Source organism: Nerophis ophidion, linkage group LG08, assembly GCF_033978795.1.
Source record: "Nerophis ophidion isolate RoL-2023_Sa linkage group LG08, RoL_Noph_v1.0, whole genome shotgun sequence".
Classification (NCBI taxonomy): Eukaryota; Metazoa; Chordata; class Actinopteri; order Syngnathiformes; family Syngnathidae; genus Nerophis; species Nerophis ophidion.
In genome coordinates, this window is record NC_084618.1 from 70,820,742 (window position 1) to 70,841,724 (window position 20,983).

General features: G+C 41.6%; 1 protein-coding gene across 1 annotated transcript in view; it reads right to left on the reverse strand.

Moving 5' to 3' along the window:
- Nucleotides 1-414: 414 nt before the first annotated feature.
- Nucleotides 415-20,983, reverse strand: part of nrg3b (neuregulin 3b) — a 672,622-nt gene continuing 652,053 nt past the window's right edge. Inside the window, exons 8-9 of the mRNA XM_061909597.1 lie at nt 16,575-16,757; nt 415-1,117 (exon numbers count right to left, since the gene is read on the reverse strand). Coding sequence (XP_061765581.1) covers nt 754-1,117; nt 16,575-16,757 — 547 coding nt within the window. The 3' untranslated portion in view covers nt 415-753. The remainder of the gene's footprint in view (nt 1,118-16,574; nt 16,758-20,983) is intronic.

Sequence of the window (20,983 nt, forward strand, 5' to 3'; positions counted from 1 at the left end):
CCATCCATCCATTTTCTACCACTTATTCCCTTTCGGGGTCGCGGGGGGCGCTGGCGCCTATCTCAGCTACAATCGGGCGGAAGGCAGGGTACACCCTGGACAAGTCGCCACCTCATCGCAGGGCCAACACAGAGAGACAGACAACATTCACACACTAGGGCCAATTTAGTGTTGCCAATCAACCTATCCCCAGGTGCATGTCTTTGGAAGTGGGAGGAAGCCGGAGTACCTGGAGGGAACCCACGCATTCACGGGGAGAACATGCAAACTCCACACAGAAAGATCCTGAGCCTGGATTTGAACCCAGGACTGCAGGAACTTCGTATTGTGAGGCAGACGCATTAACCCCTCTTCCACCGTGACGCCCTTTATAAATACATGATCCCCAAAAACAAAGACCTCCATTAACACCGTTAATCTTTAGTCTTTATTTTGTCACAATGGTATGTCAAATATATATACGTCTATGTGACATATAATAGATGACATATATACTTTCATTTCTTTACAATAGAGAAACAACATAGAGACACACTATTTTGGTTTCTAGGGAGACGCTCCCTTTATATAGTGTTTTTTTTGTTGTTGTTGTTGTTGTCCTGTTTATGAGTTTATTCACAATGTGTGCTTGTTTTCCGTACAGTTTTTTTCGTGTGCAGATCAATTTGCCCCACTTTGGTCCTTGGCCACACAAGTCCCAACAGCAAAAAGTATCGGAACCAGAGTCTTTGAGAGTTTGCAGCGTTAATCCAATCAACTGGTGTTTCCTCTGCTGCTGGGGTTCTTGATGGACATCTTCAAAGCACCTCCGGTGGAATACTGGACTCTTTGTCCCGGGCTTGATGGTTTTGTCTTGGAGGTGGAAAGTTCTGGATCGAGTTCATTGGCGATCTGGACGTAACGCCCCCCTCGGTTGTGTTCGTCCACGTCTGACTGCCTTCCCTGGAGGTCACAAGCCTGGAGCGACGGGATGATGGGAACGGAGCGCGTGCGCAGAGAAGGCGGAGGGAAGATGCTTCCTTTGTCCAGCCGGGTGCAAGGGACCTCGGTCCATCCCTTTCTGAAGGGAGGGGTCCTGCTGACGAGGGCGCTCACCTCCCCGCCGGCAGCGTCGCACCTGGAGCCGGGACACAAACACAGACCAGGTCAGGTGGATTTCTGAGACAAAACATTACGATATTCAGCATTAGGAAGAAAAACAAACTTTGACGGACCTCAGGACAAAAATGTCTGCTTCCAAAACAGCCTGTAAACATTTTACATCATGTGGTTTTTATTCCACTTTAAAAAATTCAATATTTTAAAACTTAAAACATAAAGTACATATTAAAAGCCTACTGAAACCCACTACTACCGACCACGCAGTCTGATAGTTTATATATCAATGATGAAATATTAACATTGCAACACATGCCAATACGGCCTTTTTTGTTTACTAAATTGCAATTTTAAATTTCCCACGGAGTTTCTTGTTGAAAACATCGCGAAATGATGACGCGTGTGCGTGACGTCTCGGGTTGTAGTGGACATATTAGCGCAGCACCACTAGCGGCTAAAAGTCGTCTCTTTTCATCGCGCAATTACACAGTATTCTGGACATCTGTGTTGCTGAATCTTTTGCAATTTGTTCAATTAATAATGGAGAAGTCAAAGTAAAAAAATGGAGGTGGGAAGCTTTTAGCTTTTAGCTACACAAACACACGGTCATTCCTTGTTTAAAATTCCCGGAGGTGGAGCTTTACTATGGATCAGAACGGTCAAGCGAACATGGTTCCCGACCACTTGTCAACCGGCAGGTTTCGGTGAGAAAATTGTGGTAAAAAGTCGCCTCTTACTCAGCGGAGCTTGCGCCGTCCATGCAGCTGCCGTGACTTCCCTCAGAGAGACTGGCGTCAACACACCCGTGGCCACACCCCTCCGACTATCAGGTACTATTTAACTCACTAAAACACTAGCAACAAGATAAGGTATTTCCCAGAATTATCCTAGTAAATGTGTCTAAAAACATCTGAATCGCTCCCAATGCAATCGCCTTTTTTTTTTTCTAGTCCTTTACTATCAATGTCCTCAGCCACAAATCTAAAACAATTTCCCAACTCATATGGAAACGGGGTTTGTACCATCATACAGTGTGCGATTTTTGTTATCTAATAACATTTTATGAAATGTTTGTTAATTAAATACAAAACTCCTGGCATTTATTGGTGCAATACATCTTTAGACAATTTTGACCAGTATTTCAGGTCATAGTATAATAATTGTGTAAATGTATCAATAAGTGTTGTAAGTACATTATGCTTGTGTAAGGTATTTTTTTTAACCTTTGTTTGTTAGAGCAGTCAGACTGGTTGTGGTCCACCATGCTTTTATTCTGAAGGGGGCAAGTGTGATGTGCTGTTGTTTTCGGCTTGACAAGTAAAATGGCTACTCACTTGCGGCTGTTAAAAGAGAGAGAGAGAGACTCTCAAGGCTTTACTGTTGTTTTTACATTAATGTTGCATCGATGATGTCGTTCACAACAACACAAGCCGATAAGATGTGGGTGTATGGATTGTTCGTATTAGCTTCAGCATTGTAGTTTATTTGCTGTTTCAAGTGACCATCTGGCAGTTGAGTGTGTCAGGGATAAATGACCAATATCAAACAAATGTTTATTTTCCTCACAATGACAACATTGCACTCACATTTATGTCAATTTCCCTCATATTATTTTTATTTTATTTGCAGATTCAGTTTCATTGGCCATATATGTGACTCCGTCCAAGATTGTCGCACACGGAAATCATATTCCTTACTTCTTTTGTGGAGTTTAGTGATTATTAATAATGCATGCAAGCGTTATATCAAATAAAAAGTATCAACCACGGTAAGATTCCAAATTTGTAGTAGACGGGCTGTTTTCTCACTCATTTGCTCCTCATCTGCACATTTCTTTCCCCATTTATTATATTTTCATAATTGTGGGGAGCCATAATCGAAATTGAAATTAAAATTGCATTAAATGTCCAGCCCATAAAAAGTGGTATGTGTCCTGCGTGTTTGAAAAAAATGCAAACCGCCACAGGTCGGAGCATGATGACATGGATGTGCAGTAGATTGCACACGCTGTTCACCACGTGGTATTTGGATCTTAGTAAATCGGGCTCCTGGTCTCACTCGCGAGCATTAGCTTATAGCTAAAACTGTAGGTCATAATTTTGGTTACCAATCATAGCGTCTGCGAAGAAGCAGGGGCCAAATTTTGTGCCAGCCAAGGACGTTAAAATAATATCTCAAGGCTGGACATTTATCCATGAAAATATAAAAAAGCTGTTAATGTCTTTGACGAATAAGCAGCTGGAAGGAGATACTGTAGAAGTCTATTCTCCAAGGGAAATGCTGTACATTTATTATTTCATTACTTCAAAAAATTACTGTAGTTGTTAGGAATACATTATATTGAATTATTTTGTATACATTATTTACTGTCTAAAAGTTTGGTTTGCATTTTAAAAGGCATGCTAATTTTAGCAAATTGAGTTGTTTTTTAGGGGGGGATGGAGGAGGTCAAGCAGGGGTTACTGTTACGGCTCAGACTCCTGCCAGCACCGCTCATCCGTATGTGCGCACCTCGGGACACGCCCACGGGCGCGCACAGCCAGGGACGAGCAGCGCGCGTCTCCGCCCTGCAGCAGCCGTCAGCTGCAATCAATCACCGGCAATTTTCACACCTGACGGTAATGAAAGAGCTGCCTTCATAAACCTGGACAACCTGCCATCACTTGCCGGATTATAGTCTTCTGTTGATGTCAATCCCCGTGTTCTCCTGGATCCCCTGTTGTTCCCCTTGCCTCCCGGACTGCCTTTTGGATTCTTGACCTCCCGCTTGGACACATTTTCCAACGGAATTCCGCGTTCCTACGCTCTCGTCAACATTTTGGTAAGACACACCTCAGCTAATCTACACACATAGCCTTACACCATACACACTTGAGTTTTTGTCACACTTCATTTCCTTGGTTTATTCATTAGTATTGTTTATATTCTTATTATATATATATTTACTTTATATAAAAATAAATATTTTGACATTACTGCCACCTGGTGTTAGTCTGCCGTCATCTCCTCTTAGTAAAACATAACAGTTACATCGATTTGAATTTATTTCAATGAACAGCGCTGTTTTAAGGTATGAGCTCCGGACTATTTCAGCCCGAACATTAGTTATGTTTTAGGATGTTAACCCTTTAAAGCCAGTCCGTTTCATTTTCATATCGAAACACACAAATAAAATAAAGCAGGCTTATTCGCGGAAAACAGTAACAGCTGAGAGATGTTGCTGCATGCTATGAATGGGAAAAAAGGAGCACCACCTGGGCGAAAAATATACAAAACAAAAATGAAAGTCCATTTTTTTCATTTTGATGATTGAATTAGTTTCTGATGAGATTAAAAAAAGTATTTATAAATGTAGTTTTCAATCCGACAGTTTTGGTCGGGACACTTTTTGTGTCACTTGGCTATTTTGTAAAATAAATATCCTCTCGATATTGATGTTTAACAAGGACAAAATGGCTTGAAAACAAAACAAAACCGGGTTGTTCCAACAGGCGAGAAGAAGTCTGCGTTATAACGTTGATTTTCCGAGTCCTTCCCCCCCCCACCGTCTGAGGAGAGCCAGCAAGTGTGTTCTTGTCAGCCGTGAGAGGCTGTTTGTAGCATAACCAAGTTTATATAATTGAATGACTTTTCCCGTCCCTCGCTGTATTAGAAAGGGAAGCTGGAGGTAAATCCGGGCGGATCAAAACAAATCTAAAAATAACGGCCCGTTGCAAATTTGCCTTCAGTTGTGTCCTTATCTGGGACGGGTAAATATGTTTTGACGCCAAAATTTAAAAGTGACGAGGCTCAGCAGGGGGGATCGGTTATCTCTGTGGAAAGGGCACACCCGTGTTTTTTTTCTGCACTGTTTCCCCCTTCTATCCCCCCTTTCGCCGCACTATCGTCCCAATCTTCCCTTATTTTACCTCTCCCTCATTCCACGTCTCCAAGTAACCATAGCAACTGGGAGGCTGGGGGGAGGAGGAGGAGAGCTTGGTGGTTGTACATCTGCTCGGTCCAAAATTAGGTCATTTAAATCTGCTGAAGGCCAACAATGGGCATTGATCACTAATGGCCGAAAAAAGCATGGAGGACGAAGAAGAATGCTGTCTGTTTGGATTTTTTTTTTTTTTTTCAATTTAAAATGGTATTTTCCGACCTAAAAAGATGAATCGTCTTGTATTCAGGGTTGAGAGACCGTTACATGAACATAAAACAAAAGCTTACCTAATAAAGTCTTATGCTGCAATATTATTTCCTACACATTCCTAAAATATGTGTTTATCTTTAATCTCTTATTTTTTGTAATTATTTGTATTTATTAAAAATATTTAATTATCATTAATCGCATTTTGTTCACAGTTAACTCCTAATCAATCGCGATTAATTACACACAAATTGTAAAATGTTTTATTTAATAAGTACCTTTTTAGTGCTGGACTGGACATTTTGTTTGATTTATGCAAATGTTTGTTTATTAATTTTTTTTAACAGTTCTACATAAATGTATATATACATATATATATACATACATACATATATTTTCTACCGCTTATTCCCTTTGGGGTCGCGGGGGGCGCTGGTGCCTATCTCAGCTACATTTGGGCGGAAGGAAGGCAGGAAGCTGACAGGGACATCGAAAAACCAACGTCGAAGTTGATCATATCAGTGGGAGAGGGGCAAAGATCCAACAGTGTTTGGCGGTCGTACAAAAGCAATGAGCTGACAGAGACGAAAATAGACGCAGACAACACAAAAACGAACAGAGCTGACAGCGAGAGACGACAAGGCAAAGCACATACTGGCGCAATCTTCTGGAAACTCGGAAGTGACGTTACTCAAATAGTGAAAGGTAAGTGTTGTTGTTTTTTTAGTAACCAGCAAGCACAGTACAGTTAGTAGAAAAACTGTGTTTTTATTACTGTGTATTTGATAGGTGCCGTCTGAAATTCAACAGTTTCTTTTATTTATAAATATAATAAAATAGATATATATATATATATAGCTAGAATTCACTGAAAGTCTAGTATTTCATACACACACACACACACACACACATATATATATATATATATATATATATATATATATATATATATATGAAATATTCGAGTTAGTGAATTGGCTGTAAATATATTCCTCCCCTCCTTACCACGCCTCCCGCCCCAACCACACCCCCAAACCATGCCTCCGCCCCACCCCTGACCACGGCCCCAAGCCCCCACCTCCCGAAATCGGAGGTCTCAAGGTTGGCAATTATGACAAACAGTATAGTCATCCATAGCGTTTATGCTATGTAAATAAATAAGGTAAATAAAGTACTATCTAATCTAATCTATGCTTGTATGGATTCTTTATTCATCACTCCAAGAAATGTTTGTAAGTTTTACAATAGATCTAAAACAATTCATACTTACTAAACCGTCCCGTGTGTGATTTCTGTAGGAATGTCATGCATATTTGTACGTGCTATCAAAATTACAGTAGCATTATTTTTGTATTGTTTCAGTTTCGGAAATTCACCAAGACGTCACCGTGAAGTTATTGAGTCTGTTTAGCGGATTGGAGAGCTCGCTTCAGCATCTAGTGCAGGGGTCGGGAACCTTTTTGGCTGAGAGAGCCATGAAAGCCAAATATTTTAAAATGTATTTCCGTGAGAGCCATATAATATTTTGTAACACTGAATACAACTAAATGCATGCATTTTTTTTTATTAATAACAACATTTGTAGAGTACAATAAGTCTCCTATTATTTTGAATAACATGTTTTATTCTAAAATTAACCAATAATAAATAAAATACTTCTAATCAATAATGTGATTCCTTGAACAGGTGCGGTAGAAAATGGATGGACGGATTAAAATGCATATATTTTGAAAGTTATTTCTAACACTGTGATTGCCAGCAAAATTATTCATTACTTATTGTCAGCTAAGATTTATCTGAGAGCCAGATGCAGTCATCAAAAGAGCCACATCTGGCTCTAGAGCCATAGGTTCCCTACCCCTGATCTAGTGGGTCCATGACAATGACTTCTGTTTTGTTTGATCAGCCGTTTTACTGCCGCGTAACAGACACCGTTTGGAAATAAACATAAAAAAAAAATCTAATTTCACGATGTTTATATCTGCGGCTTATATGTAAAAGGCGGCTAGTTTATGGCAAATATTTTTTTTCTCAAAAATTTGGTGGGTGCAGCCAAAATACTGGTACGCTCTTTTGTCCGGAAACACGCCTCTCATTGAACCATTCTCTTTAGAACGGCGACAAAAGCCAGTACCTGGATTGGGGGATATGCTTGTTCTGGCAGGCAGAGAACTTTTCTTTGGTGCTTTCGTGAAGAAATATGTACATTTTGGAAATAGGTCACATAAAGGCGCTGTTATCCTTGGAGGCGCTCCTTTAAGGGTGTGCAATACGTGAGGGACACTGCTGCTGCTGCTGCCGCTTTAATGATGCCGTTTTCTGATAAGTGGCACAGGCTGACGGCAAATTAGGCGCTTTCTCTCTCACACTTTCCCTGGCATGGAGAAATGAAATAATAAAGTTTTCTCTGGGGTTGTTTAATTTTGAGGCTGGTGGAGCTCCTTGACATTCTGCTTTCTGAGGAAGCGTCTTTGCTCGATGCGAGGCAGCCTGTCATTTGAGGATTTCTGGGCAAAGGAACTGAAGTAAAGAATGACGCCAAAGCCCCCCCCAAAAACTGGTCAGTAGAATTATGCAGCTTTCCTTGTGACATTTTGGAAAATATATCAAACTGAAAAAACAAGAAGAATCATTTTTTATATGTCTGAAAGTTATGCAAATCACTGTGGTTTAATAACATGCTTAATTTTACCACAAACTATCGTATTTTCCGGACCACAGGGCGTAGTGGATTATAAGGCGAACTACCGACGAATGGTCTATTTTTTTTCTTTTTTCATATATTAGGCGCACCCATACTTGCCAACCTTGAGACCTCTGATTACGGGAAGTGGGGAGTGGAGGGGGCGTGGTCGGGGTCGGGGTAGAGGCGTGGTTAAGAGGGGAGGAGTATAATTCACCAACTTGAGTATTTCATATATATAGTGAATTCTAGCTATATAGATATATTTATTTTATTATATATATATAAATAAAATAAATAGTTGAATTTCAGACGGCACCTATCAAATACACAGTCATACAAACACAGTTGTTCTACTAACTGTACTGTGCTTGCTAGTTACAAAAAAAAAAAAAAACAACTACAACACTTACCTTTCACTATTTGAGTAACCTTTGTTCTGCCATTTGCTTACTGGCAAGAGTCACTTGCCGTCAGGTGCACAACACCACATCAATCGTTGGCCAATCAAAAAGCAACCCCATAACGCTTTAGCCAACATTCACCAGGAGATGGCAACAGACAACATAGATCACTCTATTACAGAAGGTGTCGCCATGGCTGTAACTTGCTCATTCTTCTGCTTCGTCTCCTTGTGTGTGCAGTTTTTTATTAAAATCCGTAGATGTTGTAACGTGATTGGGCAGGCAAGCTGTTTATATAACAGAAAAGCGGACGTGAAAACAGGCTGTCCCCACTCAAGTCCGCATGGAGCTGGAGGGGGCTTGGCCTCCAGCTCCGGCTGAATTTCGGGAGATTTTCGGGAGAAAATTTATTCCGGGAGGTTTTCGGGAGAGGCGCTGAATTTTGGGAGTCTCCCGACAAATCTGGGAGGGTTGGGAAGTATGGGTGCACCGAATTATAGGGCGCGTTAAAGGAGTCATATATATATATATATATTTTTTTGTAAATGTAAAACTTTTCCTTGTGGTCTACATAACATGTAATGGTGGTTCTTTGGTCAAAATTTTGCAAATAGATTATGTTTTACAGATCATCTTCAAGCCGCTTTCTGACAATCGCTTCCGGATGCGCCGTTTTGTAGGCGGTCTTATTCACGTGGCTCACCTCCGGCAGCGTCTTCTCCCTGTCATCTTTGTTGTAGCGGTGTAGCGTGCAAGGACGGGAGTGAAAGAAGTGTCAAAAAATGGAGCTAACTGTTTTAATGACATTCAGACTTTAATTAAATCAATGACGGAGCAGCATCTTCTCATCAGGAAAAAACAACCATACCGGAAATGTGTCCCGTGAAAAATTGTCAGACTGGATCTCTAATAACTACAGTTCCTTGGGTGAATAATGTAAACTCATTACACCAGCATATTTTAAAGCTTTCATGACAAGTTTAATGACAGATATGAGTAAGAAGTTTACACTACTTTATAATCAACTCAGAAAAAGTTAAAGTGAAATAACATATTTGTTACCTGTAGGTCAATACTGCTTGTCTTTCTCTCATACAGACAGGGCTTTGCTGTCCGTAACACATGCACACACACCGCACCGTGAGGTAACGTTACGCTAAAAGCTAATTAGCCTTCACCTCAAGGACTGCGAGCGATCTGAGCTGCCGCTTATGTTTCTAGAACGTCAACGGGCTCATAGTGATGTTACCAGTAGTTGAGTGGAAGCTGTTTATTATAATTTGGGGAGAGACCGCTGCCTTACCTGCTGAACACCTATCTGCTTACTCCACCGCAGGACCACTGACTCCATGCGCTCTGAATACACACTGCTGATTGGTTGTTACATGCGCTCTGAATACGCACTGCTGATTGGCTGTTACCACTCTGCGTGCAAACATTCAGATGGTTCTGTGGGTGGGACAATGCTGCAGAGACGTACTGACGTACTTGTGTCAGGTGCTAGTAGAGCGGCCGTGCCAGCAACTTGAGGGTTGCAGGTTCGATCCCCGCTTACGCCATCCTAGTCACTGCCGTTGTGTCTTTGGGCAAGACACTTTACCCACCTGCTCCCAGTGCCACCCACACTGGTTTATATGTAAAAAATAGATATTGGGTTTCACTATGTAAAGCGCTTTGAGTCACTAGAGAAAAAGCGCTATATAAATATAATTCACTTCACTGACAGAGGCAGAACCAAGCGAAGCAGCTTGTTAAGACTTTAGTTTAGGCGGTGGCTAATTGTTGTTAAGGCGGCCGCCTTAACAACAAAGCGCTGCGGGAAACTCTGCTTATCGACTATGGCGTCGGTGGACGCGAGTAAATTTTCAGGACTTATGCAGATCCCAAATACACATCAGCAGGTACCAGAAGGTAAGACAAGTTGGTTTTGTATAATGTTGTGAAACAAAACGCCAGATTATATGTTTGCTAATGGGTGCCATTTTGTGGTCCTTTTACACACACCATAGTAATACTTATATCTCTGACTACGGTAGCCGTAATGAGCCGACAATCCATTAAGCAGTATGCCTTCAAAGTATTATACAACAACCTTTTGACAGATTTGTGAGTGCCGTGTGTAATGTTCTTTATTTTCAATGGATCATTTAAAGTTTCCGGTAAGGCTTATTCAGGTGTACTGGAGAGGAGGCTACGTCGGATAGTCGAACCTCGGATTCAGGAGGAACAGTGTGGTTTTCGTCCTGGTCGTGGAACTGTGGACCAGCTCTATACTCTTGGCAGGGTTCTTGAAGGTGCATGGGAGTTTGCCCAACCAGTCTACATGTGCTTTGTGGACTTGGAGAAGGCATTCAACCGTGTGCCTAGGGAAGTCCTGTGGGGAGTGCTCAGAGAGTATGAGGTATCTGACTCTCTTATTGTGGCAATCCGCTCCCTGTACGATCAGTGCCAGAGCTTGGTCCGCATTGCCGGCAGTAAGTCGGACACGTTTCCAGTGAGGGTTGGACTCCGCCAAGGCTGTCCTTTGTCACCGATTCTGTTCATAACTTTTATGGACCAAATTTCTATGCGCAGTCAAGGCGTTGAGGGGTTCCGGTTTGGTGGCCGCGGGATTAGGTCTCTACTTTTTGCAGATGATGTAGTCCTGATGGCTTCAACTGGCCGGGATCTTCAGCACTTACTGGATCGGTTCAAACGACCGGAGTGAGAATCAGCACCTCCAAGTCCGAGTCCATGGTTCTCTCCCGGGAAAGGGTGGAATGCCATCTCCGGGTTGGGGAGGAGATCTTGCCCCAAGTGGAGAAGTTCAAGTACCTAGGAGTCTTGTTCACGAGTAGGGGAAGAGTGGATCGTGAGATCGGTGCGGCATCTTAAGTAATGCGGACGTTGTATCGATCCATTGTGGTGAAGAAGGAGCTGAGCCGGAAGGCAAAGCTCTCAATTTACCGGTCGATCTACGTTCCCAGCCTCACCTCTGGTCATGAGCTTTGGGTCATGACGGAAAGGATAAGATCACGGGTACAAGCGGCTGAAATGAGTTTCCTCCACCGGGTGGCGGGGCTCTCCCTTAGAGATAGGGTGAGAAGCTCTGCCATCCGGAAGGAACTCAAAGTAAAGCCGCTGCTCCTCCACATCGAGAGGAGTCAGATGAGGTGGTTCAGGCATCTGGTCAGGATGCCACCCGAACGCCTCCCTCGGGAGGTGTTTAGGGGACGTCCAACCGGTAGGAGGCCACGGGGAAGACCCAGGCCACGTTGGGAAGACAAAGTCTCCCGGCTGGCCTGGGAATGCCTCGGGATCCCCCGGGAGGAGCTAGACGAAGTGGCTGGGGAGAGGGAAGTCTGTGCTTCCCTGCTTAGGCTGCTGCCCCCGCGACCCGACCACGGATAAGCGGAAGAATATGGATGGACAGATGGAAGTTTTGGTGTCGTTTACTGGCGTCATATTGCAGTCTACGCATATCTCTTATGTGTGACTACCATCTACTGGTCACACTTATTACATTATGTGCCAAATAAAATTGCTTCGAGGTCGGTAAGCACAACCAGATGTATTGCGTACATTAGGCACACTGGGTTAAAAGTCAAACTGTTGAATTTTTAGAAAAATGAAATGAGCCTGGGCTTGTTAATAGCCATACGCTATTTAAACTAGCCAAACTACCCGCATAGACTATATTTGCATAGTAATAATAGAGTTTATAGTGATAGTAAAAGTGTATTTGTACATTTTATTGTATGCTTAATGTATCATGAATTTACAATATATATATTATTTATCAAGAACGATAAGGTTCTTGATAAAAAAAAATATATATATCATTTACCAGCAATCTTGTTACTGGTAAATGATCAGAGCAATGTCGTATGAAGAAACTCCAACACCAATCTAAGTTTGTTTTTGCACAGTCTAGCAAACAAAGACTGACTAGTATGTAAAAATGTGCCACAATCAAAGAGTCCTGAATAGGATCAGCACCAAATTGTGCACATTCATCGATAACCTCCTAATTTATATTGTGTCTTTAACATTCATGCATTATTCATCTGGAAATGAAGGTAACAGAAAATCCTGAATTTGCATCCTAATCCATATCCGCACCAAAATTAAATTTCCCCCGCTTTTGATGACTAAAAATCTGAGGAGTGGATTTCACACATGAGGCTTCTTCCAGTGAAGACCAGCACAGTTAGAAAGTGATTTAAGCCTTTAGATAGCTGCCTGGCGAGTAAAAGTCTGCTTCTTTAACCAGCTGCTGAACCTTAACTTGTGTCAAAGTAGTGTAAAAGTGGGACGAGGCGCCGTCCTGACCTGACCATGACAGATCCTGCCATGAATCGTGACAACTTCACACGTCCACGATGTGACTTTTCTTATTGTGTGACGTCTAGAACGAGGTCAGTCTCAAACTCTGGTTGGGCTTACTGTGCAAGGCAATTACGTACTGCCAGACTGATGACATTGCTGTTTCTTCCGCAAATGGGTCCTGATTTGAATTTGATTGCGCGGGCACCACATATTTTGCTTTTCTGATCAAAAACAGAACTCATTAATTAGTCAAAAGCAGGATTCATTAGTTAGTTTTTCTGCACGCGTAAGTTCCATGTTGACGACTTCCGACATCTAATACGGAAGTAATACCTCTAATATGGCGGTTGTACACTTTGAATGCTGCTAAATTGCCTCTCGATTGGCACAGAACGTCTGAACTCGGCATAGAGCGCCAAACTTTTGTCATTAATCACAATAAACAATGAACTCAGTGCATGTGGGTCCACGACTGTTTTGTTTGATCAGCCTTTTACTGCTGTGTTACAAGCACCGTTTGGAAACAATTTAGGTACCGTATTTTTCGGACTAAAAGCTGCACTTTAAATCCTTTCATTTTCTCAAAACTCGACAGAACGCCTTATTACCCGGTGCTCCTAATGTACAGAGTAATTTTGGTTTTGCTTACCGACCTCTAAGCTATTTTATTTGGTACTTGCGGAATGATAAGTGTGACCAGTAGATGGCATTCACAAATAAGAGACTGCAATATGACTCAAGTAAACGACATCAACATTGTATATGTTTCATTGGAAATAAAGAACATTATACACGGCGCTCAAAAATCTATCATAATGTTTTAGTACGACTTTGGTAAGCTATGAAGCCACAGCGCTTGATGGATTGTACCGTGCTTCAACATACGAATTAGGGCTGCGAATCTTTGGGTGTCCCACGATTGGATTCAATATCGATTCTTGGGGTCACGATTCGATAATATATCGATTTTTTTGATTCGATTCACGATTCAAAAACGATATTTTTCCGATTCAAAGTGATACTGTATTCATTCAATACATAGGATTTCAGCAGGATCTACCCCAGTCTGCTGACAATCAAGCAGAGTAGAAGATTAAAAAAAAAAAAGCTTTTATAATTATAAAGGACAATGTTTGATCAACTGATTGCAGTAATGTAAATCTGTTTTAACTATTAAACGAACCAAAAATATGACTTATTTTATCTTTGTGAAAATATTGGACACAGTGTGTTGTCAAGCTTATGATATGCGATGCAAGTGTAAGCCACTGTGACACTATTGTTCTTTTTTTTATTTTTATAAATGTCCAATGATAATGTCAATGAGGGATTTTTAATCACTGCTATGCTGAAATTATAACTAATATTGATACTGTTGTTGATAATATTCATTTTTGTTTCACTACTTTTGGTTTGTTCTGTGTCGTGTTTGTGTCTCCTCTCAATTGCTCGGTTTATTGCATTTCTGAGTGTTGCTGGGTCAGGTTTGGTTTTGGAATTGGATTGCATTGTTATGGTATTGCTGTGTAGTGGTTTGTTGGATTGATTAAAAAAAAAAAGAAAAGAAAAAAAAATCCTAAAAAATACAAAAATTTATTTTTTAGAAATGAGAATCGATTCTGTATCGCACAACGTATTCGATTCGATTCGTATTTGAAGCGATTTTTTCCCACACCTCTAATACGAATAGTATGGTGTGTATAAATCTGGCGATTTGTTTCGCAATATTATGCAAAAGAAACTTTTATTACCTTCTGATACCTGCTGATCTGTACTTGGGATCTGCATAAGTCCGGAAACTTTGCACGTGTATGCCTTTGTAACCTGTGGCAACTCCTTAGTAGAGAAGCTTCTTCTTTTTCCCCATCTTCTTGTTATGGAACATTAATCCTCCACTGTTGCTATTTCAAATGTTAACTTATTTCTGTCAGTAAGCTCGCCATGAAAGCGCTGAAACATACCGGTATAGTGAGTTTACATTATTCACCCAAGTTATTAGTTATTAGAGAGTTCTGATCGGACGGTTTTTCATTGGACACATTTCCGCCGATGTTATTGTACTGTTATTGATATAAGTAAAGTGTGAATGTCATTAAAAAAGTTAGCTCCATCTTTTGACGCTTCTTTTACTCCCGTCCTTGCACGCTACACCGCTATAACAAAGATGACGGGGAAAAGATGCTGGCGAAGGTGAGCCACATAAATAAGACCAGCCACAAAATGGCGCATCCTGAAGCGACTGTCAGAAAGATGATCTGTAAAACATAATCTATGCAACATTTTGACCAAAGAACTGCCGTTACATGTAACATAGACCACAAGGAAGTGGTTTCCATTTAGAAAGAAAAAAAATGACCCCTTTAATGCGCCCTATAATCAGTTAGACTCGCTCATTGGCAGTGCGCCTTATAATTCGGTGCGCCCTATCGCCCGGAAAATGCGGTATGTAAATAAAGATCTACAGAATCTTTAATTGTAAATTGTGCAGCCCTTTGAGACACTAGTGATTTAGGGCTATATAAGTAAACATTGATTGATTGATGATTGAAATAACTGATTTTACAACCTATATATCTGCGGCTTATAGGCCGCTATGACTAATATATAGCAGCTAGCAGTGCAAAAGTAGCGTCCAAGCTGTAAGATAATTTAGAAATACTGTATTTTCCGGACTATACGGCGCACTGCCGATGAATGGTCTATTTTCGATCCTTTTCATATATAAGGGGCACACTCATTATAGGGCGCATTAAAGGAGTCATATTATTATAAATTTTTTTCTCAATGGAAAACACTTCCTTGTGGTCTACATAACATGTAATGGTGGTTCTTTAGTCAAAATGTTGCATAGATTGTTTTACAGATCATCTTCAAGCCGCTTTCTGACAGTCCCTTTCGGATGCACCGTTTTGTGGGCGGTCTTATTTACGTGGCTCACCTTCGGCAGCGGCTTCTCCCCGTCATCTTTGTTGTAGCGGTGTAGCGTGCAAGGACGGGAGTGGAACAAGGGTTAAAAGATGGACCTAACTGTTTTAATGACATCCAGACTTTACTTAAATTAATATTGGAGCAGCATCTTCTCATCAGGAAACAACAACAATGCCGGAAATGTGTCCCATGAAAAAACGTCCAACCGGAACTCTCTAATAACTAAATATCCTTGGGTGAATAATGTAAAGTCACTACACCGGTATGTTTTAGTGATTCCATAGCGAGTCTAGTGAAAAATATGACTTAGAACTTTATGTTACTTTATATTAGAAATGGCAACAGCGGAGGATGAATGTCCCATAACAAGAAGATAGAGAAATGGAAGAAGCTTATCGACTACGTTGTCGGCATGGACTACAAAGGCGGACAGGCACAAATTTTCAGGATTTATACAGATCCCAAATACAGATCAGCAGGTACCAGAAGGTAAGAAAAGTTTCTTTTGAATAATATTGTGAAACAAAATACCAGATAATATATTATACACACCATAATAATACTTGTATGTTTAATGCGCCGACAATCCATCAAGCGGTGCGGCTTCATAACTTACCAAAGTCGTACTAAAACATTCTGATAGATCTTTGAGCGCCGTGTGTAATGTTCTATATTTTCAATGGAACATATAAAATGTTGATGTTGTTTACTTGAGTCATATTGCAGTTAACTGTCTCTCACAGTTGAAGTGTACCTATGATGAAAATTACAGACCTCTGTCATCATTTTAAGTGGGAGAACTTGCACAATCGGCGGCTGACTAAATACTTTTTTGCCCCACTGTGTGACAGCCGGCGTGAAGGAGCCGCTCGGCAGATCACATTTCATAAGCTGTAACAGAATCAAACGTGCGGGTCATCAACTCATTTCTCGCCAAATTATCCCTGCGCCTCGCCAGTTTAACATCCGAACCGACCCGCCGACCTCACGCTTCCTCAAGAGGGTCGGACGGAAAAGTTGTCACCTCTTTAAGGACTCCAAGTGTGTTGGCTCTTCCTCCTCCTCCTCCTCCTCCTCCTGCAAGTGCTTGTAGACGTGAGGCGCGAGATTGGACGGCAGTTTCAGCATTCCTCCAGAAATGGGCGGCGTCCTGACGTGGTTGCTCTCCTTCCGTTTCAGCACCGGGCTAAACGAGAGGGAATTGCTCCTGGGAACAGAAAAGATACGTGGATGAATATCAGGGATTTAACACAGCTGCACGGATTCACGCCGCGCTGGCTAATCCGTTGTAAAATCTTTATCTCTTCCTTGTTTAGGAGTGACCTTTCGCTCGAGCGCCGCAGCGGAAGGGAGACCAAATTTATAATGCGCATAAAAAAAACAACGACACGGCTATCGTCGTCGTTGTGGAACAGATGTCATTTAGCAATTACACTTTTTATTTGCATAATCATTGGCCGATGCGAGAAGATAGATGGAGGGTCGAAGGCCAGTAAAGTGTCGTCATCGGCTTAGCCGGTGTTGGCTTTTAAATCAAGACGGCGGGCTCACTGCTGATGGCACCGCAGGGGAAGTCAAAAACGTAAAGGTCATTGGAGAAAAAAAAAAAAAAAAGCTGTCTACCGGAGAACGATAATTATTCCCACATTTTAGCCTGAAAGGACATTCTTGCCAACATGCTTCCCAACATTTTTTAGTACAGGGCTACTGACTGTACCTCACTTTAGGAGTGTTTGGAGATACTGTAGGACAGTGGTTCTCAAATGGGGGTCCGCGTACCCTTGGGGGTACTTGAAGGTATGCTAAGGGGTACGTGAGATTTTAACAAAAATAGCAACAATTCAAAAATCCTTTATAAATATAATTATTGAATAATACTTCAACAAAATATGAATGTAAGTTCATAAACTGTGAAAAGAAATGCAACAATGCAATATTCAGTCTTGACAGCTAGATTTTGTGGACATGTTCTATAAATATTGATGTTAAAGATTTATTTTTTTTGTGAAGAAATGTTTAGAATGAAGTTCATGAATCCAGATGGATCTCTATTACAATCCCCAAAGAGGGCACTTTAAGTTGATGATTACTTCTATGTGTAGAAATCTGTATTTATAATTGAATCACTTGTTTATTTTTCGGGATTCACGGTGGCAGAGGGGTTAGTGCGTCTGCCTCACAATACAAAGTTCCTGCAGTCTTGGGTTCAAATCCAGGCTCGGGATCTTTCTGTGTGGAGTTTGCATGTTCTCCTCGTGAATGCGTGGGTTCCCTCCGGGTACTCCGGCTTCCTCCCACTTCCAAAGACATGCACCTGGGGATAGGTTGATTGGCAACACTAAATTGGCCCTAGTGTGTGAATGTGAGTGTGAATGTTGTCTGTCTATCTGTGTTGGCCCTGCGATGAGGTGGCGACTTGTTCAGGGTGTACCCCGCCTTCCGCCCGATTGTAGCTGAGATAGGCGCCAGCGCCCCCCCGCGACCCCGAAAGGAAATAAGCGGTAGAAAATGGATGGGATGGATGGATGTTTAGAATGAAGTTCATGAATCCAGATGGATCTCTACTACAATCCCCAAAGAGGGCACTTTAAGTTGATCCATCCATCCATTTCCTACCGCTTATTCCCTTTTGGGGTCGCGGGGGGCGCTGGCGCCTATCTCAGCTACAATCGGGCGGAAGGCGGGGTACACCCTGGACAAGTCGCCACCTCATCGCAGGGCCAACACAGATAGACAGACAACATTCACACACTAGGGCCAATTTAGTGTTGCCAATCAACCTATCCCCAGGTGCATGTCTTTGGAAGTGGGAGGGAACCCACGCATTCACGGGGAGAACATGCAAACTCCACACAGAAAGATCCCGAGCCTGAATTTGAACCCAGGACTGCAGGACCTTGGTATTGTGAGGCAGACGCACTAACCCCTCTCCCACTTCTATGTGTAGAAATCTGTATTTATAATTGAATCACTTGTTTATTTTTCAACAAGTTTTTTCCAAATGTCATGATCCGTGGTCTGGATCATGTTTTTGTGTTTTCGGTTAGTTTGGACTCCTTTTGTTATTGCTTGTGCACCTGTGAGTTTGTTTCGTCACCATGGTTACTTGATTTTCACCTGCCTTGCACGCACACCTGTTACTCATCATGGACTCTATTTATGCCTACCTTTGTTCTCACTCGTTCTGCCTTCACTGCGTTTGCTGCATGCAACCTGTCCACGTGAGTTTTCTGCCTAGTCTCGAGTTTTTGCCAGTGTTTTATCCACGTAGGTCCTGTTAGTTTTCTGTGCTAAGTGTTTAGCATTAGCTTCTACGTGCGACCGGCACGCATCCGCTTTTGTTTGTTGTATGAGTTTTATGAGTTACTGTAAATAAATCATTTCCTACCACACGTCTCGGTTCGGAGCCGTCCGGGAGAACAATCCCGCATAAAGATGCGACCCACACGTGACACCAAATAGTTCAAGAAAGACCACTACAAATGAGCAATATTTTGCACTGTTATACCATTTAATGAATCAGAAACTGATGACATAGTGCTGTATTTTACTTATTTTTTTATTTTTTTCAACCACAAATGTTTTGCTCTGATTAGGGGGTACTTGAATTAAAAACATTTTCACAAGGGGTACATCACTGAAAAAAGGTTGAGAACCACTGCTGTAGGTGTTGTCCCTCAGTTAATTGTTATGCTTTAAGTTGCAAGCAGAAATGTGGGATACATCGTAGTGAATGTCACTGTGAACCCCCTTTAAGAGCCATCGAAAACGGGAGAGTTCAACCCCTTTTGACTTGGGGGCCGCACTAGGCGGCATATTTAAAGTTAAGTTAAAGTACCAATGATTGTCACACACATACTAGATGTGGCGAAATTATTCCCTGCATTCGACCCATCACCCTTGATCACCCCCAGTGGGCAGCAGCGGTGCCGCGCCCGGGAATCATTTGTGGTGATTTAACCCCCAATTCCAATCAATCATCAATCAATCAATGTTTATTTGTATAGCGCTAAATCAAAAGTGTCTCAAAGGGCTGCACAAACCACGACAGGGTAGAAGAAGGGTAGAAATACAAGAACACACACACTCACACACAAACACACATTATTGTATTTCTTACCTTCTTGAGACCTCCAAAAAATGGCCACCTCTTTCGGACCACCCTTTCTAGAGATATACATATATATATATATATATATATATATATATATATATATATATATATATATATATATATATATATATATATATATATATATATATACAAACCATGCAAATATGAAAATAGGTAAGATTTTAGGTCTATTTATTATTATTATTTTTTTTGCGTTTGTAATTGGTTTGTAATCTTCCTTATTTACTTCAAGTTATTATAGTATGTTTTTATATACATACATATACTCCGGCTTCCTCCCACCTCCAAAGACATGCACCTGGGGATAGGTTGATTGGCAACACTAAATTGGCCCTAGTGTGTGAATGTGAGTGTGAATGTTGTCTGTCTATCTGTGTTGGCCCTGCGATGAGGTGGCGACTTGTCCAGGGTGTACACCGCCTTCCGCCCGATTGTAGCTGATATAGGCGCCAGCGCCCCCCGCAACCCCGAAAGGGAATAAGCGGTAGAGGATGGATGGATATATATATATATATATATATATATATATATATATATATATATATATATATATATATATATATATATATATATATATATATATATATATATATATATATATATATATATTATTTTTTTTAAAAATAATTTTGGCCAGAGGGGCACATTTCAATTCCTTACACACGCTTGTTATTTCATATGTTGGCCAAAGGGGGCGCATTTCAATTCCTTACACACACTTGTCAAATGTTGACCAGAGGGGGAGCACTTTTAAAACCGACACACAGTCAATTGGAAAAATCGATACTTTTTGGGACTACCCTAGTTTTGATAGATTTCACCACCAGGGGTGCAAATGAGACATTCTCTATTAGATGCAATGGTTTTCTGTATTGGGACCATGATTTATGTCCTAATTTGTTCACACCTCCTCATATGAAAGGTCCTTTTCCTTGTTGATGTCTCAAGAAGGGTAGAAATACGAGAACACACACACACAGTGATTGCCTCCATGCGCCTGGCCCTCAGTGTGCAACATCAGTGTTTAGCAGGAAAAGATGGGCAATAGGATTACCATGCCAATGGTTAAATAAATGCACCATGAGTGCAGTCGGCGGTGGGTTCCCCGGCAGTAATCCGCCTCCTGCACTTAGCGCCGGCCCCTGGAGAAGATCTGGCATCAATTAAGCCACGCGGAAAAGAGCGGGTCTCGATGCTGAGTGCCAAGCAGGGATGCAATGGGTCCCATTCTTATAGTCTTTGGTATGACTCGGCCGGGATTTGAACTCACGACCTACCAATCTTAGGGCGGACACTCT